Source organism: Vespa velutina, chromosome 5 (genome assembly GCF_912470025.1).
Source record: "Vespa velutina chromosome 5, iVesVel2.1, whole genome shotgun sequence".
Taxonomy (NCBI): Eukaryota; Metazoa; Arthropoda; class Insecta; order Hymenoptera; family Vespidae; genus Vespa; species Vespa velutina.
In genome coordinates, this window is record NC_062192.1 from 5,493,934 (window position 1) to 5,518,276 (window position 24,343).

The following is a 24,343-nucleotide window of genomic DNA, read 5'->3' on the forward strand; positions in this document are numbered from 1 at the left end:
CCACTTTGAGATCAGTCGTCTCTCGGACGCCGGAGTGTTGGTGTTGCGTCCGAAGTTCTTCCTAGCGCGTATTTCGCGTTTTTTCTCCCTTTTTTTCACTTTGCACTACCTTCCTTTTCACTCTCTATCTTTCTATTTAATACACATAATTCTTTCTTTTCTCAGCCTTTTTTCACAATTTTCCTACTACAATCATTCTTAATCTTTTCTCATCGAGTTCTCTTTTCTTTTCTTTCTCTCTTTCTCTCTCTTTTTCTCCTTTTTCTTTCCTTCTTTTGTCTTTACATCGTTTACATCACAGAACAGAGATATACATTTCGCGCCGCAAAAAGCGTGAGAAAACTCGATGACGTTGTCACGCGATTCGGTTGATCCTTGAACATTGATTGCCCTGAAAAAGAAAAAGTGCACAAGGCAGTAGAGTGCGAAGAAAAGTGCATCGCGGGAAATATCAAGGAGTAGCGCTAACTACGAGGGTATATAGATCTATGAAGAAAACGAATATCGTTTTCCTCGGGTTCAACAATATTTATCATCTTTTCTATTTGGGAGAATAGTGGGCGGGTAGTATATTACACTGGACTTACTTTAGATAAAACCTTAGCTTTTCTTTTTCATCTCCAAGATTCAATAAAGGGAACGATCTCTTGTTCGAAGTAACCTCGATTTTTCGTTACCTTGTAACTCACGAAAAGGGCGAAAGAGTATTTCCTAGCACAGCGTGGATTCGATATAATGGCTGTTTAGAATATTTGGAAAAATGCCATGAAAAAGCGACTCACGCTGCGTCTAGACTTCCCCTATTCAACAAGCATTAAATTCTTATTGCATCGAAAGCCACGTTTCTTTTTTAAGTATATCGGAGGGTTTATGGCTACGAGTTTTACGAATGGAAAATATTAATCATCTTTTAAACTTAAACAAACATCATTTATCAATAAATATATCGTTTATTTTCAATCTTTTATTTTTTGTATTCGTTTTAGGTTAAAGGTCAATGATAACTGATTATGAATGTACACGATACAAAAGAAACCAAAGATTTCTTCCTTTCATTGAAATTTATGTATATAATTTATTCGGAATAATATAGTATATATATATATATATATATATATATATATATATATATATGTACATATATATGTATCTATCAATCGACAAATTCTTTTGCTCTTTCGTTATACATATATACTTAAGATGAAAAATATAATTTCATTGAAAGTTTCACGATATGATTAAGTGAATCGTTTACGTTGATCGGTAGGGTGGTTTAAGTTATACCATTCGTCCGACGAAGATTAGATTTTATTCTTCCGATGTAAACAAACCTCGGTATTACCGATTGGATGAGTAAATACAAAATCCACGTTGATATTTGATCGGGCTTAATTAACAACTAAGTAAACCTTGTAAAAAAAAAAAAAAAAGAAAAAGAATCTACAAGGAGCAGTACGTATAATACTTGTATTTATATGTGCGTTTGTATATGCGTCTGGATTGCGTGTGTCAGTAATTAAAATGGAAACTTTTGCTTCCGGAAGTCGAACTTACAGAGGGTAGATTATGGAACGGATGCGGGCGTCATGTTATACTAGTATTGATAGCAACTAGGTCGTACGTTTGTTACTACATTTAGCCCGATTGTTACCTTATTTCATTTTCCTTACTAAGATTATAGTAACAGATGATTATTTCGACATATATGTATATATATATAGCGGTTTATGTTATAATGATAATTTGTTCGTTCGATTATATTTCTCGAGATATTTTCTTTCTTTTTTTTAGACATTTTCATAGGAAAATTTTTTACATTTCCTTTTTGAAAAATATATGAACTCGTTCGTTGGTAAAACGATTACTATCTCGAGAATAATAAATTATACATACAATCGATTATAATTATATATGTATATATGTACGTTTGTAAGCGCATAAAATAGCAGCTTTGAAAATCAATAGAGTCACTTATTCAAGATATTTTATTTTATTTTATTTTATTACATTTTATTCTTCTTTTTTTGTTTTACGTGATCGATAAAACGATGTATTTTATCTACGAACGGAACAATGACAAAGTTTTCTTTGCGTGTTCATTGTGGCCAAGCAAATTACTCGATAGGTTGTTAATTAATTAATCGAACATTGCGAATAGCACGATAATTTCAATTATTCTATTGAACGTTCATACGATTGAATATAAATTATATTTGAACAAGTTAACGTTGGGATGATATATTTACGATGTTCGCAGCAGTATTTCGTTATATATGTTTCGAAGTTAAAGTTTATCTTACATTTTTTGTAATCATTTCCGGAGCCATATCGATCTGTGCGTTTTAACGTGACCGCAATAGAATTTTTTAAAGTAGATGTATAATTCATTAATTAGTAAGAATATTGATATTCTCTCTTTAATGCGTAAAACAAATCTAAATATTTACATTCAATTATTAATGAATTAGCTTTTAAGTGATTTCATTGTTATCAAATTTTTTTTAACTTTATAGTACAAATTGGAAACATAAAAAATTACGTTGTAAAAAGATGTCTAGCTCCATTGAATCTGAATTGAATGGGTGTCTAGAAGAAGGGCGTATATTACATTTCATAGAATTTATAAGAAAACTTAAAAACAATTCGTTGTTTGCTGTAGTAATTAAAGAAATAAAATAGTGTAAAATACGCTCTTTCTTTTTTAACTTTGAAAAACAAATAATAATACAATAATGAATAAAAATTTTTTTATACCAAATTCTATGTTCACAATTAATAAATTTCTTTCTCATTATTGCATTATTATTTATTATATAAAACTAACTAGTTAAATAATTATCAGCGGTTGAAATGCCAATGGACAATATCCCGCATTATAAGCCAAATACCTCTGAGCATATTTTCTCATTATTTTCCAAAATAGAATAGATCGTAAATCTGCATTAAATAAAATAAAACAAAAAAAAAATACGTATGTATATATGTATATATGGTTAAATTATTAAGGAATAGTAAAGTTATTATATTTTCACATTATTGTGATATTTTTATATTTACGTTATCATCGTATTAATTAGAATTTAATGAAAATCATAATTTCGTTTTTCTTTCGGTATAAATTTTGTTCAAAATTTTTTTACACATACATAGAACTTTTCGTAATTTCATATAAAAATCTTTTTCATGCCGATAATAGATTTAACACAAAGGTTAAACAGATACGTCTCTTTATTAATTCCACTTGTTACTATAAATTGCGCATTAAATAATTGAAAAACGCGTGGATGTTATAGTAAGAAGACACGGATATAATGAAAGTCACATGAATCAAATAGAAACGTAAATAATAACTGATGAAAAGATATTGGTGATGGCCTTCTCTGTGGAATTTTAATCTTTTAAATAGAACCTTTTGGAAAAGAGTACGATAACGAGCACGGTAACGTGCTTTATTGAAAAGATATATAATCGACTTAACTAAGAGCAGAGAACGAACAAAACTATGATATTTCCGTAACTTGTTGTATGAAAAGACGTGATTATTCGTTCGTGATATAAGGCATTCATGAAATTCATCCAAGTTCAATTTAATCTTACTGATTTCAATCAAACTTTTATAGTAGAAAACTTTGAATCGTTTACTATTAAATATAAGTATCTAGTAAGTACATAAATGTAGATATGTAGATATGTAGGATGTGTAAATAATGAGATGATACTTTTTAAAAAATTACTTCGAAATAGTAAAACAGAAATTATTTATTTTTTTTTGCTCTTGTCTTTACAGATCGACTTTATCGAATATTAACAAATCGTTTTTGTACGTAAGCATTTTCTTTAAAGAAGTACGAAACAAACGAATGATAATTATACTTTGTTTTCTTTTTTTTTTTTTTTTTTTGTTAATTTTGTTTTATCGAATAAAATCCATACCTTCTTGTAGTATAATTCTTGTAGTATAATGGAATATTTAATTGTAACAATTCTCATGTTCGTATTCTTCAAACTAATACCTACATATTTGTTAACATATTATACTTCTAATATGCTAGAACTGTAATCTTTTAATTGCTTCGTCTCATGTTAACAATTATTTATCTTATCTATAATTCAATCTTAAGAATTAACATTGTTAGATTTTTTTCTTTGGAGGAGCACTAAAAGCATCGTTTTATCATAAATATTTAACCATGCCGCTAAACGTGATACGGATTATTGTAACATGTGTTGCAACTTTAGAAATGATACCGACGTGTATTAATTCAGAGATTTGAAGATTACAATATTGAATCAATACAAAAGGTCGAACGTGTTCTATAATTTTAATCATTTTTATATGTTGGATTATTGTCTGGGATTACATCGGGGATGATAAGAAACGAAATAATTTGTTAATTGTAATAACGCAGATTAAAGATGATCAGAATTAATCGATCAATCAATTAATTTTATTGACAATTTGAAATCCATACTTTGAACATTTCGACATAGTTATGAAATGTATTCAACATAGTTATGATAGGTATTCGACATAGGTATGATAAGGTGATATATTTTACACCTACCTGTAATAAGCCGTGAGCATTCACAAAATATTTCATCTTACTTTTTCTATAATTTTTTTATCTCTCTTTTTTTCTCTCTCTCTCTCTCTCTCTCTCCCTCTCTCTTTCTCTTTCTTTCTTTTTATCTCAGTCTTGTTAGTACATTTTGTCGATAGTACATTTTGCTTGGAAAGTCGTTAGAAAGTGGGCCATCGGATTCTGAACGAAAATTAAAGCCCCGTATGCATCAATTGGGACTGTTAGCGATAGGAGGATTTACAAAACGGAAAGTTTCGTAGTTCGAGTAATTAAAGAACATAAACATTATCATTTATTCTAGAAATATAGATAGATATAGAAGGTGAATGTGATTCATTGAAAATTGTCCTCTTGATAATCATTAGCAAACTTCGAAATATTTTATCTTCTTTTTTGTTTCAAATAATTTGTAAGAAAATTAAAAATTAATTGCTATAAAATATTTATGTACAATATATATATATATATATATATATATATATATTTTATTTTTATTTTTATTTTTGATATTATAGAATTCTTATATGATTTGAATGCAGTATATAAGATTTATTTACTTAAATATTTTTTGTAAGTGGTTTTTTTTCCTTACTTTCGATTTCCTATTTATTTATTTTCATTGGGAAAGAAAACTTCTTCAATCAGGAAGAGTAATGTCTGAGAGAGCATGAGGATTGTTAGTTTAGCAAAGAATGATATCCGTTACGTGGGTAGATTTTAATTATCCAATCGAGGTATAAGCGAGATGGAGAAGAGGGATGAAAAGGAAAAGCATTGTTTTCGATTAATTCAACACGCACCAGTGGATTCACGCGACAAGTCCTACGTTAATTAATTTTTATTCTGGCTTCTCCAATTTATCGCGCCGTTGGCGACCGATCGTGGGAATTCGAAGACACTCCCAGTAAAAAATATATATATAAATGAATAAAATATTTTTTGGAATATGCTATTTAGTAATATACATATGCTTTGAAACATTGAAATATAAAAAATAAGCAAATTAAATTAAAAAAAAAAAGAAATATATAAAAAACTAAAATATTAAATTCACTTAACGTTCAAGAGAAAATTAAATATTTATATAGAAACAATTACAAATTTGACTTTTATGTCGAATACTAATCAAACGAAATAATTTAATAGGAAATCTATTATATATTTTATTTAAAATCTACATTATATATCCAATATTTTGTTTTTATCGATTATGTACCAAATAAAAAAGAAATCCATATGTGTTCTACATAAAGTAATGAATATCGAATATTCATTCTTTGATATCGAAGATTCATTCTTAATTAACTAACTTAGTTAGTTAATTAATTTGATTAAAATTAATATTAAATATAATTGATATAATAGTAGATATTGAAAAAACTTTTGATGGTTAAGCGGAATAAAAACGATCGAAAGCTTTTTTTTTTTTTTTATTGTTAATCAGTCTAGTCCTCTTAAATTTTTTTCGAAAAATATCGAAAAGCTTGAGAATAAATGGATACAGATTCGAATGGTTTTGTTTGGTACGTGTCTTCGAGTACGAGTGATCGGTACGCGATCGAAGCGTTCCAAAGATAGTAGCCCCCTCTGTTTATATTCCTTCGCGTGCAGCTTTAACTAAAATGAAGAAAAAGAACGTTAGGCGAAGGAGGAGAAGGAGGTACGAAGGGTTGGGAGTGGCGGCTTATCGACGAAGCGTTAAATTCTGCAGAATCGATGATGCTCTCGGGGGCGCGTCGACATCTTGGATCATCGTTAAATTCCTTCTAACGTGAGCTCTCTCGCCTTCCGATCGATGATCCTTAGGCTGATTGATACTACGGTGACACATCATGTTATCTGAATCCGCTGTTCGAAAATTATACTTCAAGAAGAGGCTGAAAATCGGCGACTTGCCGGATATATCGAAGATTAATGCACGCTCTCGGATAATAAAATGAGCAAGAGCGTGGAATTGCTTGCTGGATCGGAGGACAGTGAACCAATACCAGCCGGTGAGTAAGTAGTCGTTCGATCCTAAGATCAAACGCTCATTTCTTTATTTTTCATTTTTCTTTTTATTTTTCTTGATGTTTTGTTTTTCCATGCAATACATTTGAAACAAGTACATATATTAATTGTGAACTTTCTCAATGGAATGTTACATTAATAGAGAATTTCAATCTTTAAATTCGTTTCGTTATTGATAATAAATGACTATGATCGATTTTAATTATTGTAAAATTTATAAAATTCGAAATTTTTTAATAAGATAAACGACTTAGAAAATATCTAAACTATAATTAGCGCGTGAAACTGTTTGTAAATTGGTTCAATAACAATGGAAACTTTTAAGAAAGCTATAGTTTAAATAGTTTTACGTATAATACATCTATATGATCAAGAACATATTGAAGTCGATGATATAACGATAGTTTGATAAATTAAATCATTGACAATCGGATGCTGATCATTCCCACGTATCATACTAATTCTCGGCGAATAGATGTTATGCGCGAGACGGAAGAATATATCTTGGCGACAAGCCAAATATTATCGCGCAATTGCAATGTGGGGTGTGTCGAATAGATCTCTCATTTGTTATTATAGAAGATGAGAAATCAATAGATGACATATTTAAATAATATTTAAAAATAATTTATTATAACGGTATATAATTAATATTATTATAATATTATAAAAATATAAATATTATATATAATTAATATAATATAAAAATATGATAAAAATATATTAATAAAATATATTTAATAAATACAGTCTCGACTGTATATAGAAAGCTCAATGTAATGTTATTACAATTTTATACAACGTAATATACATATATATATATATATATATATATATATATATATGTATATATAATAGTCATTTTTTAATAGTTAATCTTATATAAAATTATAAATATTTTTACAATAATAATAAAATATAAACATATTATATAATTAATATTATTTAATAGTATAAAATATATATTAAAAAATAATATACTTAATAAATATTGTTTCTCTCAATTGTACACACTTGAATGTAACAGTATATAACACTATATCATTCTTAAACGCACAACTCCGTTCTTTTGTCACTTTTTAAAAATCCTTCACATACGTATTTTTGTATGTTAATGTTAATATTTTAAACGATCTCCAAACATTTATTTATAGCATCACACGTACATACCTTGACTTACTTTTATATATATATATATATATATATATATATATATATATATATATATATAAAACACATTCTATTATTTATTTCATAGAGTGATCTCAAAGTAATGTGTAAACATTTTTAATTGATTCTACATTACTTTTAATGTTTCATTCAAAAAATATAAAAAAAAATCATCTCTTATCTTCCAACGTGCTCATTAAGAGATTCGGGCGAACAGAATTCCAGTCGATATTCTTCGACAACTTCAAAGCAGGGTAATTCCTAAAATGGAACACGAGGTCCGTGTAAAATCGAGTGAGTTTTTGAGGACGTACTTACGAATTTACGCTTCGCGTTGAATTTTTATTTCTGACTCGATACCGTTGAGAATCTTACACATATACATAAATAAATACATAGATACATACATACATATATACATATATTCGCGTTCTTATTTTCATTGGATCAGCATGTCTACAGTATTGAACGGCAATGTGATATATTAGAGGCACCCTATCTTATATGCTCTTCTTGGAAGGAAGGTCAGAGGTAGAGCTCTAAGATTAAGCTTCGAAGAGCAAAGTAGTAGTAGTTACCATCTTCTTTGTGTTTTTCCTTGCACGTTATTATGGAGAAAAGCTTTTCAATCTTTCGATATAAAAAATGTCTGTAAATCTCCGTTTCTTTCTTTTCCTTTTTTTTTCTTTTTTTTTTTTTTTTTTTTTTTGAAATAAGCTTCGTCTATCACTTTTTTTTCTTTATTCTCCTTTATCAGTTTTTAATTTTATTTGGAGCGAATCATGAGATATCTTTTTAGTTTCTATAAAGATTGAAAAGTCTATAAATACTAAATGACTTTGAAGTAAGACATTTATATATCCGTAGATATATATATTTCCAATCGTATTATATTTTGATGCTAAGAGGAGCCTTTTCTATTTTTTTATATAATTCCTTCATAATCATGTAGTTTGTTTATGAAAATTTGTAGTTTATATATATATATATTTTTTTAAATAGAGCGTGTATTATTCAAATTGTTCTTAAAATGAAAAATATCGATTAAATCGTACGAATAATATTGATTCTTATTCTTTTTTCATTAATTTATTATTATTTCAATAAATAATAATCTCCTTATTTATTGGTTTTATATAATAATATTTGTGCTATTTTCATATAATGTTGCCTCATTATGTTCATAAAAGATATGTAAATAATGTATGCGTTTCTTCTCCTTATTTTTTCTAATATAATATTATAAGTCTGAAATATAGAAACTAAAGTTTGAAGTTGAACAAAAAATTTAATACAAAATAAATGAAAAATATTAATGGATTAAGAACGATCAATATTATTCTCCCGATATCGTATAAATATTATTGATAATGTTATTAAATATTAATAAATTCTTATCAAATGAAAAGAGCATTACATTAAAAGTAATTTCCTATAAAATTATACTCTATAAAAAATATCCTTTTCTTTATTGTTTCTTGGAAAAGTATTTTTCATTATGCTCTTGTAGCACTTTATTCTTCCATTTTCTATTTTAGGAAATTACTTGATAAAGAAATTACAAACAACGTAGTAGATAATACTGTCATATATGCGTCACATATTGCATATATACAAATACTGTATTCCATTGTGAGTTTAAAATAATTTTTTTTTTTTTTTTTTTTTTTTTTAAATAAAATATTCAAAATTTATAAATCCATTGTTAGTACATATTTGAAGGTAAATGTTTATTAGTTTCATATCACCTAAAAACCTTTTTTTAGAAGGGATAAAGAAATTGGGTTATAGAGGGTTAACTTCTTATTTCACAGAAATTCTTTTACGAGGACAGAGCTGTTCGAAAATAGTTTAAGGCAAGTCGTTAGACTCCTTGTTCTTGATTTTCTGCTGCTGGCTTTCCGCTGTTAGAATCAAACACGTTTATTTATTTAGCTATAAGAGGTCGGAACCACGTTGAATCATTCGATGCGTGTGTGGCAATGAACGACGATTGGTTCGTGCCTGTCGTATAATATATTTCGTGCTTGCGAAAGCAAAACGAAAGAAAAGAAAAAAAAGAAAAAAAGAAAACACGAAACGAAACATTTCTCTTATATTCATTACATTAACAATGCCTTTTAATTTGACTAAATGTACTTTCCTTCATTTTATCGCGGATCATTGCGCGTGTTAAAGCGACAAAGAATTCTGTTGGGGAATCCTTTTAAAAAGTTATCCATTTCTGGTATTACGTTTTTCGTGACTTTAGTTGATGGCGTGCACGATTAATGAGACACGATTTTTCTTTCGCGCTAGTGTCTACGAGAAGATGGTGATTTGTATAATATTCTAAAGTTGATATAGTCTGATTTAGGCATTCCTTCGTAATTTCACGTTGTTATTATTTCGTGTTATATAAATAAGGAAAAAAGAAAGAAGGAAAAAATAATTCAATTTATGACATTTGAATTAACGAGAGAACGGTCACGAGAAAATGAAATTTACGTTGCCTTCGGTAGCATAATATTTTTTTTAAATTTATTATATTGTGCTTTTATTGTATTGAAAATTCAAAATGGCGGCATTAATGACATGAAACTTAATTCCTTTCATTCTGGAATCATTTCCAAAGTGACACTACAATTAATTAATAAATAAAATTTCTAAAGTGACATTATAATTAATTAATAAAAATAGTAAAAAAGAAATTAACTCTATTAACAAATTGCATTGATTTATATATTTGGATATAATAGCTTTATTAAAATGCATTCTTCGTATAGGAAATAATTGAGATAATCTAAGTTAAACATTTAATTTAAACATTAGGAGTTTTAATAATTTTTGATATGTCATGTTTGTTCCATGCGCGGCTTAAATCATATTATCTCTGTATTTAAATAATAATTTCACACTTTCATAAAAAATATAATAACTGTTCAGTTTGTTCAAATCGAAAATTAAATGAAAAACGTATCTTTTTATGAATCATCTAATAGTAAATCATTCTTTTTCTGTTTTTTGCAATAGGCACAATCGATGTAGTTTAAATTAATAGTTGATAATATTTCAAATATTCCTACCGAGTTTTAATTCTTTCGATTGATGCATGTGCAATTTGTTATGAATTAAAAAAATTTTTGAAATACCGCCATTTTGAAATCAAAAGTAGAATCAAATCGGAACTATTCATGGATCATCGTGGCATGTAATTTAATTTTTTAATAGAAAATTCAAGTCAATCTGTTCAACCATTTACATTGTAGAACTGATATGTGCTTGCTTGCGCACACGTGCACACATATACATACGTCCCCACAATTGTGAATGAATATGCATGCGTCGAAATATATTACGTATAAAATTTTATTAAGAAACATGAAAGTTAGATAGAGATTTTTCTTTAAATAAACCAATTAAAATGTTCTTTCCACCGCCATTTTCTGATCGTTATTATAAAAAATTTCAAAGAAATTCATTATTATGCACGACACTTATTTTACATATCCCTATAGAATTTGATTTCTTTCCATTGTATATATGATTTTTTTTTTTGAAGAATTTTTTAATTTTTGAAAATACTGCCATTTTAAAACAGGATGTTGGATCGTACCGGAATTGCTTATGGATCTTGCAAGTAATCTTATTTTTTGTATAAATTTCTAATTGATCTAATTCAGTCATTTAGATGGTGGACTGGACATAGAGACACACTGCTACATACATATATATGTACACACACACACACACACACACACACACACACACACACACACACACACACACACACACACACACACACACACACACACACACACACACACACACACACACACACACACACACACACACACACACACACACACACACACACACACATATATATATATATATATATATATATATATACGTTTAGATTTTAATACGAATATGAACTGTCTTCGGTCGTGCCTAAAAATGAATGAAAGTAAAAAAAAGAACAAAAAAAGAGGAAAGAATATGAAAAAAATATGGTTGTGGATCACATGTTCAGATAACACGACAGAGGAAAGATCCAGACTGAATTTGAACGGGAGCAGACAGCTTTCGAAAAGCGCCACGGAGCTCCGGAACAACGAAATCGAGAAACTCTCGCCGTCGCGGCGCGGCGAGGTCGGTGGTGAGTCCGGGGTGATACATCACCACCGGCATCATCGACACGCGACGTCGGTGGCACAGCGTACGCACACATTCTTTGCGACTCTGAAAAGCCGCTGGTCTCGTAGCCGTAGCAAAGAACGAAAAAAATCGAAGGATGGTGGCGGAGTACCAACGACCCAAGAGTCAACAAGCTTTAAGACACCTGGCATCGAGTCTGATTATACGGCTGATTATTCCTCCGAACATAGCAGGAGTTCATCGGCCACACAAAGTCCAGCCAGGCATTGTCTCAAACATCCCGGTAGGTTTTATTATTTTTTTTATTGTTTAAAAAATATTTTTTTCTCTTTTTTTTTTTTTTTTTTTGTATTTGTATTGAATATTGTGCATTTTATCTTAGAGGTCACAGTTGAGTTTTTCATTGTAATCATGCAATGATAAATAATTGCATAATGTGATCAAGTAATAACTCGAAATACTCTTGTAAAATCATTAATAAATAAAAATTCGTAAAAATGAAAGTAACATATTGCAAAATTTGTCACGGTCGGCGACAATATTTTTTATACTGTTTTCTTTATAATCTTGTCCCTGAATATTTGTTAACTTTAAAATATTCGAAAAAATAATAATAATGATATATATATGTGTATATAATTATAAATAATAGTATTAATTATAAACGATAACATTTATTTATAATTACAATTTAATATGCTTAACTTAATGACAAAAAATGATTTTAATTTTGATGAAAGTTTCAACAAAAATTCCATGAAGTTTTGACACGCTCCTTGACACTTTCTAATGCAATATGCAATGACTTTGCTCGTTTTTTTAGCACACCCTCTATACACTCTTTACGTAGTACTTAGAGGGAGTACCCTTTTATCTTCTCTTCCACTAAATATGGAAATTTATATTACGGGTGATGCTAAAAGAAATTAAAAAGGCCTTCCTTTGTTTGATTATTCTTTCATCCATAGATTATATCGAAATAATTCTGACGGAATAATAAACAGAGATTTACTTGATTGCTGTCCTGAATAATTCTATTCTTATTCTTGGAAGAACATTACAATATTAAAACGATAAAACCAAAGGAAACAGAAAAGAAAAGCATATTTCGTTCTTAGCTATAACGGTCTTGAAACATTACATATGCATTATCTACTGATAAAAAATATCTTTAGAATCACCGCTGACACGAGTAGGAAGAGAAAAAATCTTAACCCTGCAAGAGGATAGTCCTGGAAAATGTAGCGATGGATCTTCGAAGGGATCTTTGAATCGTCAGAGTTTCAAGGACGTTAATACGAGCGAGGAAGCACGCGGTTCCATGTCGAATCAAGATGGGGCCTTCGTTCAGGACGAGATTATACGGAGGAGGGAGATAGCATTGAGACAGCACGCTTTCTTTCAGCTTCGTCTTCACATTAGAAGGGGTGTCAATCTGATGGCCATGGACAGATGTGGTAAAGGAATCATTTCGAAGGATTATGTTCGTCTTAATGGAAAAAATTTTATATAGAAAGATTACATATAGGTAATCTATATATGATATCTTAGGTGCTAGCGATCCTTACGTGAAGATAAAGTCTGCTGGAAGGTTATTACACAAATCACGAACGGTTCATCGTGATTTAAATCCAGTTTGGGACGAAAGCGTGACTCTGCCAATAGAAGATCCTTTCCAACCGCTTACCATCAAGGTAGGTATATTATCATTAATTCATCCCCTTATTATACATATTCGTCAGTTAGTTTATTTCTTAGTTCGTTTATCCTTCATCCTAGTCAATGTCAAATATGTCTTTCAACAGAGCAGTTAGAAAATCAGAGTATCGATCGTTTTATCTGCCTCTCTTGCTGTTTTTTTTTTCGACTAGCAAACGACCTTCGACGTTTCGACAGGTCTTCGATTACGACTGGGGTCTCCAGGATGACTTCATGGGAGCTGCTCAGTTGGATTTGACGCAATTCGATCTTGGCTATGCTCAAGACGTCACTTTGGAATTAAAAGATCCAGCCAGGCCGAAGCAACATTTGGGTGAAATCTGTCTCACTGCTACGCTATGGCCAAGAAATCAACAGGAAAAGGAACAGGTATTGCTTTTTTCAAATTTGATGATTTCATTTTAATGACTATTCGATGAATCGAATGTAAAAACAAACTCACGATTGATTCTTTACTTGTACAGGTTTTGCATCTCAAATTCGACTTTTTGCAAAATCAAATTTTGTTACAAATTTTTTTTTTTTAAATTCCGATAGTAAAAAATATAATATGTAAATTTTTTTTTTTTTAACATTTGAAATTTTTTAATACAAACATGTAGTACATAAAAGTTTTTATTTAATAGTAATTAAGACAATTCATAATTATATAAAAATTATATAAAAATACTAGAACGAATTTTTCTAAAAAATTTTCTCAACCATTTAATTTTATGATGAGTTACAGTTTTTATCACTCTTTAAAGATTTATCGTATCGTGATTGCCTGCAATAGTTCACTGCATCAAAATCAAATTAAATTTGTTTTTTCTAAATGTGATTGTATTTATAATATTGCAATACATTGTCAAAATCGAACAATATTGTTATTAATTTATATTTGAAAAATATTAAGATTGATGTATGAAGAAATAATGACTTATGCATAATAAAACCACTTGTAGTGTAACAAAAATAACTTATCTATAGTAGTGTCTTATCGCTAGATCTTATCTACATTATATTATCAATAATCAAAAGATAACCCACCAATAATATTGAACGGTTGAGTTTGTTTTGTTAAAGGATCAAATTAAATTTGCTAAAAGTTGATTTACGAGCGCAAAAATCTGTAAAGAAAAATCATGATATATAATATGGGAATTTTTAAATTTCATTAAAAATAGTGAGTTTAGAGAAAGTTTATATTATTTTTTTTTCCATAATATTTTTATAAAATTGATTTGAATATTGAAATTTGCATGTCATCAATTTAAACCATTTTTCTTGTTTTATTATCAGCATCGAACATTAAAATTCTTTGTGATATTGTTCTACTTCAAAAAATTATTTCACGTTACGTATTATGTTAGTATTATAACGTTGATGGAACAATTTGTCAAGCTTATAGATCGTTGGTATGGTGCCTGTATCCGTATACGTCACGGTCGTTCTGTCCTGTTATCCGCTTATGTACTCAAGAAATTTATTATCTATAACTGATGATTGCATCGTAGAGGTTTCAATGTATTCCTTTCGGATATTGATAACATGCGGACTTTAACAAACATTTCCTTCATTTTTGATAAATTTCTTGAATATTTGTAGTTGTACATAAGACTTATTTATTATTGTAAATAAGGTCTTATTGTAAGGTAAAAAAAAATTCTTACAATACAATAAAAAGAAGTATTGCGTACTAGTAAAAGTAACGTAATTTATCGTATATACATAAGACTTGTTTACTTATCGCGTATAAAACTTATTTTACACGATGGTGAAAATTATACTTACGATAAAAAAAAAAAAAAAAATAAAGAAAAGAAAAAGAAAAAACAAAGCAATTCGATCGAGAGTAACAAGGATTAAGTATAAGTACATATTTATTTGGTCAATATTTTTTATTAACTAATGATAAATATTTTGTAAAATAAATGATCAATTTATACGATGGTCAATATTTTGATCAGTATAAATAATGAAGTATCATATTTGCATCAGAGTTGCGTAACTTATATTACGTATTGCCTTTTTATTATAAATATTGATCATTTATTTATAATATTAATCAAATTTTGAAAAATATTGAACTAATAGATACTAGCCATTTAAATTGAGCGCTATTTCACGAGCACAGTCAAGGAGGTTACTCAACACGGACGATGGCAGGCTCAGTTATCAAACTTGTTTACCATCCTACATAAGTTTCCTGGTGCGTCGTGTGGAGAGGGAAAAGAGGCAGACGGACTCGTGGCCGCCTGGTACGATTAAGTTAAACGCGTTGAACGTGTCAGTAGAAACGCAAACGTTACGCGATAAAGTTTCCTCGTTCACGTTACTTATTTTCACAAAGAAGAGTTGCTGATGCGGGTATTACGTGGGAAATGTCAACCTTTCGCAACGAAACGACTATGCTAGGATATGTTCTATCAACATGTGTTCATATTTTGACGATGACGGATAATAAAATGTGGTATAACAAGTGTGACATAACAATTTCAAAAGGATTTTAAATTTACGAGCTTACTTTTGTTGTCAACGAGAAAAAGAAGAAGAAGAAGAAAAAAAAAAAAGAAAACAATAAAAGAAACGAACGATACGAGTTTATTAAATGATCTTCAACGAGTTGTTGTGTCTTATCTTTTGATCTTCTTCATAGTGAGTCATATATTTTAATAATAGTGTGTTTTTTTTATATAACCCCGGTTGCCCTTCTGCCATTGTGTTATTATCGACTCAAGAATATATTTTCTTACAAGTATTGTATACGAGTTATGAAAAAGTTCGAAAGATAAACAGGTATGGAATGACCAGTGAATTGACATGCGTGTATGAATCATCATTTTAATGTGCTATTATATCTGTCATATGAAATGAAAAGTTTCCACTTATATATATATATATACATATATATATATATATGTGCATTCATTTGAATCATTAATTAAAACCAAGTCGAATTGTTTCTTCTAAGGAAAAGAAATATTTAAATTTCAAGAACGCAAAAAATTCGTGACCTCTGATTTTATTTTGGGCTAGTTATTATTTTCTTGGAAATAAGATGGAGATTGTATTCTAGGAAATAGTAATTTCGTTGATCATGAAGATAATAAATTAAAGAGTGAAAACTTGTTTAATACTGAGTAGAAATATGAGTTCGATCGATTGCTTAAGTAAATAAGTCGAAGAATCAGATAGAGATATATACGTAACTAAGGATTATTTTGATATCTCTTCTAAGCAGATAACTTCTTTTTTACAATTAAATTGGATAGAAACGGAAAAGGTAAATTCCAAAATTTCTTTACGTTTTCGAAAGGATTTAAATTTATTCGATCAAAAGATTACTTTCGTTCGTTAAAGAAATAAAAAAAAAGAAAAAGAAAAAAAACAAAAAGAAATTGATAAAACATGGATGATTCCAAGAAAAAGGACACCGATAAATGTCCGTCAAAGGAAGTGTCAGCGTTGAACGAAAAAGTGCCTGTTGAAAACTCGAAAAATATTGATTCGGAAACGACAATAAATAGTTTGCCATTGAACAATAATTCTTCAAGTAATTTTTACTTTGATTTGAAAAAACATTCTGATGAAAAAGTTCCTTTGATGGGAACCTCGAAGGATGATTCTAAGGTTAAGCATGAGGAAACTTTGATCGTATTAGATCCATTGGTGGTACCATCGTCCTCGATTAGGAAAGTGAGCGTGGAAAAGGAGAAAAAAGTCGAGAGACAAAAGGAAAAGAGAACAATAGGAGCATTGAAGAGTTCGATAGATAAAAAATTAGTCTCCGTTGAGAAAAAGCTTGAGGATCGAGTCGAAAAAATATGGGAGGATAACATCGAAAAGCATCCGTGGTTGATACCCATTGAGAATTGGATCATCGATCGATGCAAATCCGATACGAACGATAAATCTCATGTTAAAAAGACTCAAGAGACTAATCTCAAGGGCACGGCTTACGAATTTAAATTCACTGCGGCCGAAGGAGACAACGAGGAGCCAAAAATCGAAAGCGTTTTGAAGGAAAAATCAAAAAGAAAAATTCGAATGGGTTCGCCGAAATTAGAACGATCTTCTGTCGATGAACCAATTGCAATTTCACATTTGAAAAATCTCGAGAAACCTTTCCGATCGCATAGTGCCGAGGATGTATCTACTATTGGGAATCGGCTTACAGATTCGGAAGGGTTTTTGAGGTTGAAAGAAATCAAACCGAATAATCCATTGTTTGATAGATTGATGGATAATTTCAAAGAAAAAATGGAAGACATACAAAGGGTATCGACATTCCTCTTTTTTGTTTTTTTTTTTTTTAAAGAATTTTTTACACTACTACACCCCCACAGTAACCGTCATTGTTTGAATACATACACATATATGTTTACATGATTTTAGAATATAAATAATTTGAGATTCTTGAATTTCAGTACTTTCAGAAAACCAATCGATTGGCGGACGTGAATAGAAAACTAAAATCGCAGATATGGAGTTCGGTGGTAACAATTGTTCTGGTCGAAGCAAAAAGTTTGTTGCCGATGGATATAGATGGTTTGTCCGATCCCTACGTTAAATTTCGGTAAATATATAAATAGATACGTATATATAAATGAAGAATTGCCAAATATATATTGAACGTTTTAATCAGTATTTTATCAATATTTTTCTTATTACTAAATATAAACGATATTTAACGATAAATATATAAAATAAGTAATCTCAATTACGATTTTGAAAATTATTTTCTAAAAAAGAAAAAAAAAAAGCTAGAAGATATTTATAACATTTTATGAAAAATAACGAAAAGACATTAAATAGTTTGATTAATTTGTAGCCTCGGTACGGAGAAATACAAATCAAAAGTGGTGAACAAGACATTAAATCCTGTGTGGCTCGAACAATTTGATCTTCATCTTTACGAGGACCCTTATCTAGGACAGGAATTGGAAGTAACAGTTTGGGATCGTGATAGAAGTCATCAGGACGATATTATGGGTAAAACCGTAATAAATTTAGCAACGTTGGAACGAGAAACTACTCATCGATTATGGCGAGATCTCGAGGATGGTTCCGGAAGTATTTTTCTTCTGTTAACAATCAGTGGAACTACAGCGAGCGAGACTATTAGCGATTTAGCTGCACATGAAGAAACGCCTAGAGAGAGAACTAATTTAATACAAAGATATTCTTTATTAAATACGTTGCAGAGACCTCGCGATGTTGGTCATCTGACAGTGAAGGTAATAACAGATAATAGTTATCTTTGTTAGGATAGTTAGTATGTCAAGATACGTAATCGTATTCGACTTTCGTAGTTGGATTCAACGTTCGAATTAAAAAACAAGGACGTTTACGTCGACCGTTCATTAAATATACAATATTAAGAGTGACTATGTTTCTGAGACGAGTCTTTATAACTAATAAATAGATTTTTCTTTGTAAGCTTTTAAAGAACTTGTTCCTCGTTCTAAATGGGAAAAGTAGATCTGGTTTATATATCCATTAATTCTTTAAAGCTTTCTCATCCGTCTTGATCAAGTACCATCGATATTGATCTTTCAAGCTGGCGCCCGGTGTTCATTGCTTTTCAGATATATCGAGCTCAAGGTCTCGCAGCAGCTGATCTCGGGGGAAAGAGTGACCCTTTTTGCGTCCTGGAATTGGTGAATGCTAGATTGCAAACGCAAACTGAATATAAAACATTGGCTCCTAATTGGCAAAAGATTTTCACTTTGTAAGTTGTTTAATTCTTCCTGATCTGATGTATGTAAATATTAATATAATTCGAATCATAACTTTCTTTGTTTTTTTTATGTGAAGCAACGTAAAGGACATAAATTCGGTCCTAGAGGTAACCGTTTATGACGAGGACAGGGATCACAAAGTTGAGTTTCTTGGTAAAGTTGCTATTCCTTTATTAAGGATTCGTAATGGAGAGAAAAGGTGGTACGCTCTGAAGGATAAAAAACTGAGAGGTCGTGCTAAGGGAAATTCACCACAGATTCTTCTGGAAATGACTGTAATTTGGAACGTATTCAGAGCTTGCATTAGAACTTTAAATCCTAAGGAAAAGAAGTATATGGAACCTGAGATCAAGTTTAAGAGACAGGTCTTTTTGAGAAATGTACTTAGGCTCAAAGCGATCATATTATTCTTCATCGAAATGGGAAAGTATATACAGTGAGTGGCTTTTCTTGAAATTCTAAATATCATATAGAAATAAATAATAATATCTTTAAAAATTATAATTAACTTTACAGAGCATCCTTTGTCTATTTTACATTCGATTTCTTTTTTCTTTCTTTCTACGGTCAGGAGTTGCTGGGAGTGGGAAAGTAAACCAAGAAGTATCATTGCGCTGACCCTCTTCGTTCTTGGATGTTATTACTTCGAACCTTACATGATACCAGCATTGGCGTTACTGATTCTTCTTAAATATTACCTGGTAAGGCAATGCTTCTTACAACAATAACGCTTTCTGTAAATACAACAAACCCTTAAACTCGCTCTATCGCTTAAAACACTCGCTGTGCCGATATCGCAACTATACGTATCTTATTGAATATATCCCATAAACCAACCAAAAATTTTTTCAACAATTTTATAGTAGAAACTGATATAATATAGAGTTTTATCACTATAAAATTAGAGCACTATGATTAGTTTTCAAGAGGTTCGCCAAAAGTAGATCGGAATCCTCCTGCATTTGATTGATTGCATCGTGAATAAAGCAAAAAAAAAAAAAAAATCCATTTTCAAACATTACGTATCTATCGAGCTGGAATAATCTGTATGTACATACATTAGTATTCGCCCACTTCGTTATACCTCTCTATTTTTGTACAATAATGGCTAATGAAGATTACTAAGCATGGATGAAAAATAAGCTGGAATCTATCCGAGCGGAATACCTTAGCAGCCCACTGTCATCCACTCTGACACCTGTCGATCCACCGGTAATCTTACTACTAGTAGAAATAGTAGTAGTTTACGTCGTTACCTTTCTACACGTTAACATACATAGTATCTTGATCTGTCTTTCTCTCTTTCTCTCTCTTTCTCTCTCTCTTACTCTTTCTTTCTTTCTCTCTTTCTCTCTCTCTCTCTCTTTCTCTCTCTCTCTCTCTCTTTCTTTCTCTTGTTCTCTTTTTATTTTTCACTATGACACGCTTGATAGAAATATCCTATCACTTGATTGCAATGCCGCATGTCGTGTTTCTTTGCTATCGGCCAGCTTAACATGGAGGATGGGAGTGGAATCAATCAGTGGATTTGCGGACAGGTCGCCGCGGTTACTGGTGCGTCTTTAACGCATCAAACGAGCCCGCATTTTCAAGATACGTCGGAAATGATGTCCGATGATGGACCGGTAACACCAGGTGATGATGACGATGACGAGGATGATAAAGATAAAGTGAGGATTACAGACAGTTGTCCTTTCGATCTAATCGATATCCATGCGATTTAGATTATGTGATACACGATAAGATAAATATCATTTGCAGGAAGAGAAGAAAAGTCTGAAGGAACGATTACAGGCAATTCAGGAGGTTACACAAACCGTACAGAATTCTATTGGTTACATCGCCAGTCTTTGCGAGAGAATAAAAAATCTCTTTAATTTCACAATTCCTTACCTCAGTTATTTGGCTATGACATTAACCATAATCGGTGCAGCTGTACTTTATTATATACCAGTAAGATATCTTATATTAGTTTGGGGTGTGAACAAATTCTCGAGGAAAATCTTGAGGCCACATTCGGTGCCTAACAACGAGGTACTAGATTTGATATCTCGAGTACCTGACGACGAAGAGATACTTAACTATAGGTAAGCGAATAGGCTCGTTAACATCAAATACCGTCCCAAAAAGATGCCTGTCTCTTCTCGTAAAATGTCGATTCTTTTATTTCTTTTTTTCTTTCTTTCTTTTTTAACATTTTTTTTCGTACAGGGAACTGAAGCCATTACCTACGGCTGATTGTGAAAGAGGAGGAGGCTCGAGTGTTAGCGGTGGAAATACTGCGAAAAGAGAGCAACGGAAAAGACACAAAGCGGCGTAACAGAATGGCCCGCGGCCGGAAGTCGCGGGTCCAAGGTCATCCAGTATATTAAAGTCGGTACTCTTACGTAAGAGATTGAAACATCGAAAAGAATCTACCGATAATCCGGATCAAGTCGTCGACGTCGATTGATAGACGACTGATGATCAACTGGATGAAGATTGAGAAGGAAGAAGCATCTCATCGTTTTTCCGTCGTGAAGACCGACCAATGTGCGTCTATCTCTTTTTTGAAGGTCGTCCCAATGAACTTACTCGATCGATAACTGGGGCAAAAATGGGGGTTGGGAAGGAGGTGGGGGCAATGGGAATGATAAAAAGAGAGAGAGAGAGATAGATAGGTAGATAGATAGATATATAAATATATATCTCTATATATATATATATATATATATATATATATATATACTATCTTCGTGAGATACAGCTGACGTGTTAAACGATCTTGCTCGCAACAAAAAATATCTATCCTTTAGTATTATAAATAGGAATACGTTCTTTCATTGATCGGATATGTAAGAAATGAATTTTGACAAAAAATTGCCATGTCCAAAGATGATCTCTCTGCTTGATATCTCTCTATTATCGACTACAATGCTTGCTGGTGTGTTAATAATTTATACTCGATGAACCCAAGACCTTCGTGATGATGTTAAATCATTCTCGTCGTTCATTTTTATTACGATTATTATTTCTTTCTTCTTTTCTTTTTTCTTTTTTTTTCTTTTTTTTTCTTCATTCACGAAACAGAACGTCGAGACGAAAGAATAATTCCTATTTTGTTTTATTCGCAAAACAAATCGTTATGGCGGTAAAGGAGATTCCAACCGTCGGCACAAATGGAACACATTAATCGACGCGATGATATCTTAACGAGTACAAATCTTTCACAAGAAATAATTAGTATTTACAGACGTGACTTCTTAATGGAAATCCCGTATCTAATTTGTCTAATATGTTAATTTTTTATTAAATATCTATGCGAGTTATGAATGATTTTTTTACGGATTGAGTGTTTCTGATCCATCACATTTCATAGAAACCCTTCTTAGATTTTCTTTTCACTTGTCGGAATTATCGGGATTTGATCGATATTAAAAAAAAAAAAAAAAAAAGGAAAAAAAGAAAGAAAGAAAGAAAGAAAGAAAACAAATATATAAATAAAAGAATTTGGACGAGCGACCAACAACACATAATATATTTCTTATTGAGAAAAATGATTGAATGATGATGCCTCGTTGGTGGGAATAATCTGTTTAAAAAAAAACAAACAAACAAACATGATCTGTAAAAGGGGGAAAAGAAAATTAAAGAAAATGGAAAAAACGTTTAAAAAAGAAAAATAAAATAGAAAACAAATAACATTTAGAAAAATAATGAATGGTCAATACATTTTGATATTATCTCTCTGTATTTTTGTGATAGGATTATTCGTAATAAGAAGATTTATAAATTTACGACCTTCTTCTCTTAAACTTTAAACATTAGACTAACGGATAAAGGAAATTATGCAAATATGTAAATCGTTTATCCTCATCGGCGAAGATCCTTTTATGAATTAAATTTTCTCGAGAATTATTCGAGAAAGTTTTTCAACGGGATCTCTTTGAAAGTATCTCCTATGGAAAATATATCGCATTTCGTAAAAATATTGACAAAAATAATGCGATTATATATATATATATATATATATATATATATATATATATATATATGTTATATACGGAATTTAATAAAATTTAGACTAAAACCAAACATTAGTTATAAATAAGAAATGACATAAATGAATGCGAACGTTCACTTTTCTCAAGTGAACAAGCTATCGATCGTTTCGTCCATTGGTGTTGTTATTGCTTAGCCATTCAAATTGTTAACATGTAATGAAAACGATTAGAATGCGTGAGATTGAGAGAGAAAACGAGAAAAAAAAAGTTATATAGCTAATAAATAATAATAATAAAAAAAGAAAAAAAACGGAAAAAAAGATAAAGAAAAAGAAGAAGAAAAAGAGAATAAATTAAATTATAAAAAAGATATATAGAAATATGTTAAATAGAATGGAGAGTAGGGAAGACGCGAAAGAGTAAGGCTATGAGAAGGAAAAAGAAAAAAACGAAAAGAGAAAAATGAAATCTTATAAAGTATGGTAAATATTCTGCATACGATACTCGTTATAAAAATTTCATTATCACGATTATATTACGGATTATTAATCAGATCAAATATCTTTAAAAATACCTATATATATATATATATATATATACATACTGATGCATACGTATTAACGAATATCACGTTTTTATTCTCACGCATAAACACTAACATACACATTGATGTTTTACAATGCGTTATTTCGCGTTTTTCGAGTCGAATTATAGGATTATCCGATACAGAAAATAAATATGTCAAGAAGATAATGCAGAAGTAAAAAAAATTTACTGGCTCGTTTAATTCTTTTACATATTTTCTTTTCTTATCTTTTCTTTTTTTTTTTAGCATCGAGCTTCCACTAAATATAAAAATTTCGAGAAGAATTTTTTTTCACATTTAACACGAGAAAGTGAATAACGCATTGCTCCATTTTTCTCGCTGTATTGTAACGAATTGTACGCATGAGTCGTGAGGAAGGGAGAGAAGAAAGACGAAAAAAAAAAAAAAGAAAGAAAGAGAGAGACAAAA

At 30.3% G+C, this 24,343-nt stretch overlaps 1 protein-coding gene across 11 annotated transcripts in view; it reads left to right on the forward strand.

Moving 5' to 3' along the window:
• LOC124949024 (multiple C2 and transmembrane domain-containing protein) overlaps positions 1-24,343 on the forward strand; it is a 26,291-nt gene continuing 1,948 nt past the window's right edge. The window contains exons 1-16 of one of the 11 annotated variants that reach the window (XM_047493456.1): positions 49-68; positions 302-476; positions 6,195-6,577; positions 11,344-11,382; positions 11,779-12,186; positions 13,079-13,360; positions 13,455-13,597; positions 13,800-13,991; positions 18,032-18,180; positions 18,436-18,841; positions 19,193-19,335; positions 19,422-19,781; positions 19,917-20,046; positions 20,836-21,015; positions 21,107-21,432; positions 21,557-24,343. The exon at positions 21,557-24,343 is cut by the window's right edge and continues 1,948 nt beyond it. In XM_047493456.1, the coding sequence (XP_047349412.1) occupies positions 6,520-6,577; positions 11,344-11,382; positions 11,779-12,186; positions 13,079-13,360; positions 13,455-13,597; positions 13,800-13,991; positions 18,032-18,180; positions 18,436-18,841; positions 19,193-19,335; positions 19,422-19,781; positions 19,917-20,046; positions 20,836-21,015; positions 21,107-21,432; positions 21,557-21,665 (2,925 nt within the window). In that variant the 5' untranslated portion in view covers positions 49-68; positions 302-476; positions 6,195-6,519 and the 3' untranslated portion in view covers positions 21,666-24,343. Of the gene's footprint in view, positions 477-6,194; positions 6,582-8,014; positions 8,058-11,343; positions 11,383-11,778; positions 12,187-13,078; positions 13,361-13,454; positions 13,598-13,774; positions 13,992-14,436; positions 17,883-18,031; positions 18,181-18,435; positions 18,842-19,192; positions 19,336-19,421; positions 19,782-19,916; positions 20,047-20,778; positions 21,016-21,106; positions 21,433-21,556 lie in introns of those variants that run through there. The other 10 variants (XM_047493453.1, XM_047493458.1, XM_047493459.1 and 7 more) reach the window with 10 other exon arrangements.